The sequence below is a fragment of the Apaloderma vittatum genome, unplaced genomic scaffold, assembly GCF_000703405.1.
Source record: "Apaloderma vittatum isolate BGI_N311 unplaced genomic scaffold, ASM70340v1 scaffold37646, whole genome shotgun sequence".
In the NCBI taxonomy this organism is placed as follows: Eukaryota; Metazoa; Chordata; class Aves; order Trogoniformes; family Trogonidae; genus Apaloderma; species Apaloderma vittatum.
In genome coordinates, this window is record NW_009721936.1 from 1 (window position 1) to 8,853 (window position 8,853).

The window sequence follows — 8,853 nt, forward strand, 5'->3', positions numbered from 1 at the left end:
CGGGCACTGGAAGGGGTTGCCCGGGGCAGTGGTGGAGTCCCCATCCCTGCGTGTCTGTAAGAGTCGGGCAGACATAGAGCTCAGGGGTATGGGCTAGCCGAGGGCTTGTCAGGGGTAGGTTAACGGTTGGATGCTTTATGGTCATATCACAGAATCATAGAATGGCCTAGGCTGGAAGGACCCTTAGAGACCATCTAGGCCAACCTCCCTGTCATGGGCAGGGACACCTCTCAACTAGATCAGGCTACTCAAGGCTCCGTCCAACTTGGCCTTGAACATCTCCAGGGAGGGGGCAGCCACAATGTCTCTGAGCTATTTATTCCAAAGTCTTGCCACCCTCGTACTGAAGAATTTCTTCCTAAGGTCCAACCTAAATCTGTTCTCCTTCAACTTAAACCCATTTCCCCTTGTCCTATCAGTTTCCACTCTGGGCAATTCCGTGACTCTGTAAAGGGCAATGGAGCATGGGTCCCTGCGTAATACTGGAAAAACAGTTTATTAGTGAAATTTATTTTGTACATCAGTAACACGTGATTTGAGCACTGATGCTTCAGGGGATTGATGCAGTGCTTATGACATTGAAACTATGATTGGAGGGTATTTTGATTTTCACTTTACATCTAATTTAACACAAGAAATTCCATGCAGTGTTATGTGAGAGCTTAAGGCTGTCTTTGAAGACTTACCACAACTTGAGCCCTATGGTAGTATGTTTTAAAATACCTACATTTGTTTCTGCATTATGGATTTTCTAAAGCCTGTGTTTTTATAGTTGCTTGCTTTAACATGCTTCGTTTTTCTTTAGTGGCAGAATAAGAGCTTTGGAGAGGAATAAACTCACAAAGAAGACTTTAGAACTGGCACAGCAGTACTTCTTGCCCCCATACTCTTTCCAGATTCGAGTTGGTGCTTTGTACCTTCTCTATGGGCTCTACAGTACACAGCTTTGTGAGCCAAAACAAAAGGTAATTCTTCTGGAGGTTTTATTCCCAGGAGACACTAAATGTAAGATATATAGTGTAACTCTGTCATCATAAACAGGTAGGGTATTTTCTCTCACTTTTTAAAAAATAGTTAGAACCAGATGGTCCCTTTGGAAAAGGTGGCCTTTCAAACACCTTTGGGTTTGAGAACTTAAGTGGTGGTGACTAAAATAGTGCATGTGCATTCTAAATTGTAACTGTGGTCTCAGAAATCTTGTTTGCCAGATGGGAAGCTCGACTCTGTTCAAAAATGAAGACTAGCTTTCAAAATGGGAACAGAGAATATGCTCCTCAGCTCGGTGGAGAACTGCATTACAGCCCCAGTTATTCCTTGGAACTTCAACAGAATGAAGATGGGCTGAATTATTTCCAGTTTCTGCTAACCAGAAGTGGAATTCTTAAATGAGTGAAAAGGGCAAATGTGTGAATGATGTGTCTCCTTGCTGCTCCCAGGACAGGACACCAGTATCTACAGGAGTTGGAAACTCAGTGCAAGAAGTGGATTACTTGGAAACTGTGTGATGTGTATTGTGTGCATCTGCACAGCTGAGTCCAAATTCTTTAAATAACAAACTGACGTTTAAGTATTCTACAGTAATGCCATTACATCTCATATCTTAACATCTTTTAAGGAAGTGAATTTAGGGACTCTTAAAATCACTGCTGTGTAGCACCTGTGACAGACTCCAGGAATTATCAAAGAAACTGACTTGAGTAGAGACAAAATGAAGTGGGCAGAGTACATGGGAGAGGAAGGAAAACAAAGAAGATAGGGAAACTTTTATTTCACTGGCAGGAAATCATGGCACAAATATTGTTTCTTAATCACCTAGTGAGTGAGAGTCTCCTATGTGTGTATTGTTTCAGGCATCTTGGAATGTGAAGAGTTAACTTTATCAAATATCAAAGGGGACTTGTGTTCCATGTCACTGTCGAAGAAAGCAGTTGTAGTGAGAGTATTTAACGGAACAATACAATGAGCTTATCTACATAAAATTTTGATGGTAACAAAGCCTGTAGTAGGATCCTTTCTGTAGTTCTGTGATCATGTTACACCTTAGGCTTCCAAGTATGGCCCATAGTATAAGATGGTCACAGTATTCAGCTGAATTTATTTTTATTTGTTGAAATATGCAGGTTGGTATGACAACATACAGCTGTTTTGTTGCAGATCAGAATTGCACTCAAGGATTGGCCTGAAATCCAGAAATTTCAACAGGACCTGATAAACTCCCAGCATTATGACGCAGCGTACATCTTCAGGACACTGCGACTTGCCAGAGCATTCCACTTCACAGCAATGCCAAAGCTAGTGAGTTATTGCATTGATGATTTACCATTTTTAGTGAAATATTTAAGCTTTCAATGGCTTACAGTTCAACAGCACTCATGGATTTAGTTTAGCTTTGAGGCCGTGTTGAAATGCCATAGGTTTTGCTTTATGTAGCTGAGTATGTGATGCAAAGCCTTAGAGGAATTTTGAATGTCACTGTCAAAGAAAGCAGGTGCTTCTCACCTGAAAATACTTTTTCGGTATCTAATGTTCTTATTAGGTTTGAGATGTCTTATACTTTGCGGAAATGTCAAGCTCTTGAATCTGGGTGCTGGATTAAATTCTTGACTAGGGAATAATTTTTGAAAAGGGCTGACTCTCAGCGCTTTGCAATAAAACTGCATGCTGCTGTCAATGAGGTGCTTTTGTGCCTTTCAGCATCTCTTGGTGATTGGATAGGCAGTAAACATAGCACGTCGTGCTAAAAATTCTAAGTTTGCTTTTACGTTACAAAACCTTGTCTCTTGCTTTAGCTAAACTACCGAACTAAGAAGAAGGTTCAGGAAAATGAATTTAAAGAAGAATTTAAGGACCCAAGTAACAGAGTAAACAGCCTCATCACTAATGATGTATTGGAGGTACTGTAATGTTTAAACTACAGGCTGAACACTGTTTTGGCTTTTGTTTGTTTTGCTTTTCTTCTTCTGTTGTCCAAATGCTATAACTTACTTAGTTAGCACAATCACGTCCTTGTAAGTTGTCTTATGGAATGCAGACTAGGGTAATAGTCTGTGCCCGGATTTTTACTGAACACTCATTAACATGGAATTTATTATGGAAGAATTGTGGTTTGTTTTTTCAATACTGAAACACGCTTGAATGTTTTGTGGGTTTGCCTCAGTAAGGTATAAAAGAGGAAGGCTATAAATGGTTAATTGTCACGCAGACAGAGAAAAATGGAAAATTGCAGTGAGGGGAATCGTATTTGCTTTGACGTGTCTGCAGGTCGCAGCTGGAGGCTTGATACTTATGATGGTATGAGTTTACTTATCTACAAGTTTATAGCCTTCTCTAACCTTTATTTCTCCTTTAAAACTTTATTTTGTTCATATGTTATACATTTTATTAAAAAAATTGAATTGTTCAAGCTAGGTATAGGTTCTTATATTGCTCATTATGATTCAGTAATAAGTCTTTGTTTAAAGGTTTTTCCAGTTGCTGTGAGCAAATATGTATCATCAGGAAGGTTGACTACAGTGGTACAAAAGTCAGGGGTCGGTGAAATGGCAGGGTGAGAAGACCTGCTTCCTCGAACAGAGGAGATAAAATACTTTCTCCAGAGAGGTGAAAGTAGACCACCATGTCAGACAGAAACCTTTATGGGCACTGGTCCTGAGTATCACCGAGTCGTCTTAGTTTGAATAACACAAGATACTCTTTCTTCTTTTGCTTATTTGGTGGACTGGTGGGACAGTGCTAAGAAGCAGTATTGTTGGGCTTCTTAAAACTCAACTGGTTTAACCAGAATCTGTTTCTAAAGCTCCTGCCTGTTCTGTGGTCTCCTTGGAAGAGTTACTTTTCTTCAGTGAGGACTAATATTGCTTTACTGCTGCAATCTTTTGGTTTTGGTGTTTTTTTGGTTTTTTTTAATGAAAAGAGGATCTGTTTTATTTTAGGAACTAATGAATATTCATGACCACTATCAAAAAATGAAGTGTGTCATTTCAGCTGACAAATCCCAGCCAGACAAGGCACTGAGCTTGATAAAAGATGACTTTGTAGTTACTCTTAAAGACATAACTTTGGAACATCAGGAATGGCAGCAGAACAGAATGGTAGGTAATTTCAACCATTGTGCTGTGGCAGCTTAACAGATGGTGTGAACATGTAAGAACTGTCTTTCTTAATGTAATTACCTCTGAACATACTTTGTAAGTCTCAGACTTAAGTAGAAGGAATCAGAGAACTGAAAACATGGAATGAGTAAAACCGTACGTAGAGTTATGGTGTGGGGGGAGGACTGTGGACTTGTGTGTGGTACTGCCTCTGTGATAATAACCTAAATGATTGCCGAGAGTTAAGCCCTTAAGATGTGACTTCTGGGCAGTATCAGAATGAGCATCTGTAACGCTCTTGGATCGAGAAAAGGCCAGAATGTAAGATCATTGAAGAAAGTGGGCATGTGTGTAAATACTTGTTTTGTTTTTCACAATTCTTGAATTCTAGCTGTCTTGTGTGTGATAGGCATTTTAATTTCCCCCCCCCCAGAAGTTATTCCTACATGCTAAAGAAACTGATGAAATATCAAACAAAAAGGAAGAAGAGGCTTTGCTAGAATCAGAGGTAAGAAAAATTAACTAGTTTGTTGTATTGCACAGGCCATACCTTTCAGTTTTTTTACTTCAGTTCACAAGCTAAGCAGTGTATGTCAAGGCTTGACAGTGTCAAAATAAGTTCCAGGAATAGCTAGTGGGGCTGGTTGTTTTTTCTTGTTTGTTTTTGGTTTTAAATCACATTGTTTTCTGTTAAGCTGTGAGCATGCACTGCTGTGTTAGCTCTTAGGTGCATGTAATAAAACATGTCTTTCAGGTGAGGAGAAGAACGAGCTCTGTTGTCTTGGCCAAACTCCTTTATGGCTTCTCCTGGAGTTTCAGTTAAATGCAAAGCTCGGTGGTTTTTTATACTGCAAAATTATCTCGTGTTATACTTAGCTGCTTATTTCAACATTGAATTCGAGTAAGATATGAATTTTCAAATTTTGTTATATCCTCCTGGGCTTTATGACAGTGAAGGTAACCAAAATTATGCTCTGCCTTTTTAATGAAATTTGAACTTTTTTTTTTCCCTTTAGCACTTCAGTTGCATTCTAATTATGTAGAACTAACTATAAAATTACAGCTGTAGTGAGATTTTGCTCAAGTGATTGTCTGACATGATACTTCATTTCAGTACTGCTATTACAGAATATGAAAACTTTTTCTACTGATCTCTTGTTTCTTTACAGGGTTCTGAAAGAGCAAATGCATTGGCTAGAATCAAATACAAGTCTTACTCTGCAGTTGCTGAGGTAGGTGTAAAATTTGATGATGGGGAGGTATTTATTTTTGAAGAACAGTTTTAAGCACCAGTTTAATGTAAATGCTGGATAAGAAAGGAGTGAGTTAAAATTGCGCTCTGTAATTCAACCTTTAAATGTTCTCACGTTGTGTAACACAATGTAACATATCAGAGAGAACTCTGATTATTCTTGTTGGATTTGTGGAAACAGTGCAGATTTGGTCTGTGCTTAGGGGATTTTCCTTTGCAAGGTATCTTTTAATGTTTGCACACTGTTTAAATAGATGGAATAACTACTTGGAAGGTTAATTGCTCAAATTCTTTGAAGCTTGGATACTGGAACCTCTGAAGTTGCGTGCAAAGATAGAACTTTGGGGTTTAAAGTCAGTTAGAAGTTCTTGGAAACATTGTTTCAATAACTGCTCCTTTAAAAACATTGTCTCTTTTATAGCAGGCCTGTGAGAAACATTAGAACTTTTCTTGTTTATTAAAATCTTATGTAGAAGAATGCATTATTAAATGAAACAGAGCTCTGGAATGTATAACAGTCAAAGCTTGTGAATATGCAGTGAGAGTGTTTTCTAAGCACCAAAGCAGAATAGGACAGATAGTAAGGAGGCTTTATGGTGCAGCAGTTTTTGGAAAAGTACATTTGGGTTCTAGGCTTCCAAATCCAGAAGACATCGTCAAGTAAAATTAGAATCTGCTGAATCAGGATCAAATTATGGGAAATCTCCAAGCCAAAGTCAAAAAAACAGTCAGAGACCACAGCCATCGAGGAGAAGAAAATCTTTGGAAATCAAAGGTATTTATCCATTGCATTTGTGAAACCTGGAGAGACTGCAGAAGTTTATCCATTGCTTTTGTTAGGCAACTGGGTTAAATTTACTGTTGATTAGTGGAGGCAGAAGATTAAAGACATGTTTTGTGGTACCAATATTGTAAGTGAATGGTTTTGTCTGTTTCTCACAGGCTGGTCGGATAGAAAGACAACATGGGTGTGTGCAGTTTATTGTTTATCTGAAGTCTCATACAGTCCTGCTAATTTGTCTCTGGAAACGCACAACCTTGGAAAAAGCACCTCATGTGTGACAGTATCTTAATTTTACCTATACATGTCTGTTTCTTCTGACAGATAGCTTCTACTTTTGAAGCTTTCTGATGAAAAACAGCCTATCTGGTAGTTCATGCTATCATCATGAAATCTAAAATAAACCATGCTGTGTTTCTGTGTTCTGTTCCTGAGCCCGTGAAGGAATATCCTTTAATATTTCCGGAGAGAAAATTGTGTTGATATCTTAATGACGATGATTGCTTTGTGCGACTAACACCTGCACTATCAAATCAGTCATTCTCTTTACATCTGATATTGTTATTTATTTTGCTCCTTTGTTACTAAAATTTGTAGTATTTGCACATGAATACAAACATTTTGTCAAGGACTGATGTAGTTCCAAAACTCTCTGCAGATTGTTTCCTTAATCTCAGTATTGCAGTTATTACACTGTAACAGCTCTAGATTTCTTCAGTTTCTGGCTAGACTTAACTTTTCCCTTCTTGACAAGAAGATTTTTTATATACCAGTGACTTGTTTTGTGATTCTGTTCTGTGGTCTGTTTTATTTCTCCTGAGCTATAAAGCTATTTTTGCTAGGAATAAAAACAGTTCTGAAAATATTTGGTTTTAAAACAGATACAGAGTACTTTATGTCCAGTATTTAGGACCTCTTTTCTTACTTTGAAATGTACCATAGAAGGAGATGCTTTTAACAGCTTGTACTTGGTATCATTCTGGTTTGCCTACGTTGACAGAGGAAACATTGGCATCTGTATGCTCAGTGAAGGTCCTTGCTTAATAGCATCCGTGAAAGACTTGCAGCTTTTAACAAGAAATTTTACATAATATCAAATGCAGATGCCTGTAATCTCTCTTTGAATGCGGTGGAAAGGATGAAATTTTATGGGTGACAAAAGTGGCTGCTTATGGAGTGAAAATGCCTATAAAGAGAATAAGTACAAGAGAATGCAATGGAGTAAGCAAGGATGTGGTGATCATTTTTAAAAGTAAGAAAATTTGACTGGCAACTGCTTTCTGGCTCCAATCAGAAGTTTTTTTCAGAAAAAAAAAAGGCTTGCTTGATCCAAAGCTGCCAAGTTAATATCTTTTTTTCGTTTTTTTAAAAATTGTTTGTTGAAGGTGTGATGCCAAGACCAGCAACTTAAAGGATTTTTATGGATTCTTGTTGTATGGGGTCATCACTTGTGTTAATATATCCTGAAAGAGATCAAGTCTCAGAACTTGAGGCTGACTCATGTGAGATAAGTGTAAGACCTGGTGGGAGGGTACTTTGCTAGATCAAAAGAGGATATGAGAAAGGAGAGGGAGATCAGCTATTTCAGGTCTCTGTTGGAGAGCTCCTGTCTTGCTGACCTTTGGCATTTCTGAACTGATTAGTGATTGATTTAGTTATTTTACTGTTAGAGCATTTAAGTCATCTGTATTGGTGCAGTTTTACTTACTAGGTATTCGCACATCCCTCCTTATGCATCTTTCTTTTTGTCTTTCAAGATTTTCTTTAGATCTCTCTCCTGTATTTTCAGCACTGGGAGAAATTACTTTTCTGATGGAAATAGTCTTTCTGATATTCAACTTATAAACTGATAAAAGTTGGTGTGCCACTTAAGTTTTTCTTTTGCTTATTACTTACTAAAGGTTAAATGAAATTGAGCAGCAAAATAGTTTTGAATTAACTTTATTTTGAAGATGGGGATTTAATTTCAAAATTCCAAACTTTATTTTCTGTCTTGCTTAGATTCTGCTAGAAAAAAGGTTACTGAAAAAATTTGTTCCTCTTCAGAGGTATTAGGCAATGTTGGATTTGCTTCACTTTAGAACAGTACATAAAGTTTTGAAGAGAAATAAGGACATTTGGAATTATGTCTGGACTGAGCTGGTGATTAATATGCTTTAAACTTGTCGTGTAATTACTTGGGTTTGAAATTTTCTTTAGTGAGCCATATGGAAGTGCTGTTAAATGTATGTGTTTCTGTACGGCCGTGGACTAGAAAGTCAAGAGAGCATCATGTGAACAGTCTTTTAACTGCTGGACCTGAGATGTTGAAGCAAAGAAAAAAATCTGACAGATTTCCCTAAAAATTGTCTGCAGGTGAAACACAAGCGGCAAAGGAAACTGTTACTCGGCATATTGGGATGCCTGTCATCACAGAGGAAAGCTCAGATGAAGGAGGTACTATGATTGAAATGCTAAGAAACAGTGACTTGGTTTTTAATGGCTCTCCATTGCTGTATTTTTCTGAAACTAGACTTGATATTTTGGACCATGTGTTGCTGCCTTGCAAAAGCTAGATTAGCTTTGAGCCTCTAAATTGTTGCATGGAAATTGAAGGTTTGATTTGAGACTCTGTTATGAGCAAAATCCTGCGAGTCGTGTTTTTCTAAATAGATTTATTACACTGTGTTCAGAGTTAAAACTGGTGCAGGTGGAAGGATATTGATTCTCGCATAATACAGATCAGTCTT

The 8,853-nt window shown here is 37.9% G+C and overlaps 1 protein-coding gene across 1 annotated transcript; it reads left to right on the plus strand.

Moving 5' to 3' along the window:
- Window positions 1–805: 805 nt before the first annotated feature.
- SNAPC1 (small nuclear RNA activating complex, polypeptide 1, 43kDa) lies at window positions 806–8,560 on the plus strand (the record flags this gene model as incomplete). The annotated part of the gene is made up of 8 exons (XM_009871578.1): window positions 806–965; window positions 2,155–2,295; window positions 2,790–2,894; window positions 3,933–4,091; window positions 4,525–4,599; window positions 5,261–5,323; window positions 5,977–6,118; window positions 8,480–8,560. Coding segments are annotated over 8 exons (926 nt in total), but the record flags the coding sequence as incomplete, so codon positions are not given.
- Window positions 8,561–8,853: the final 293 nt, after the last annotated feature.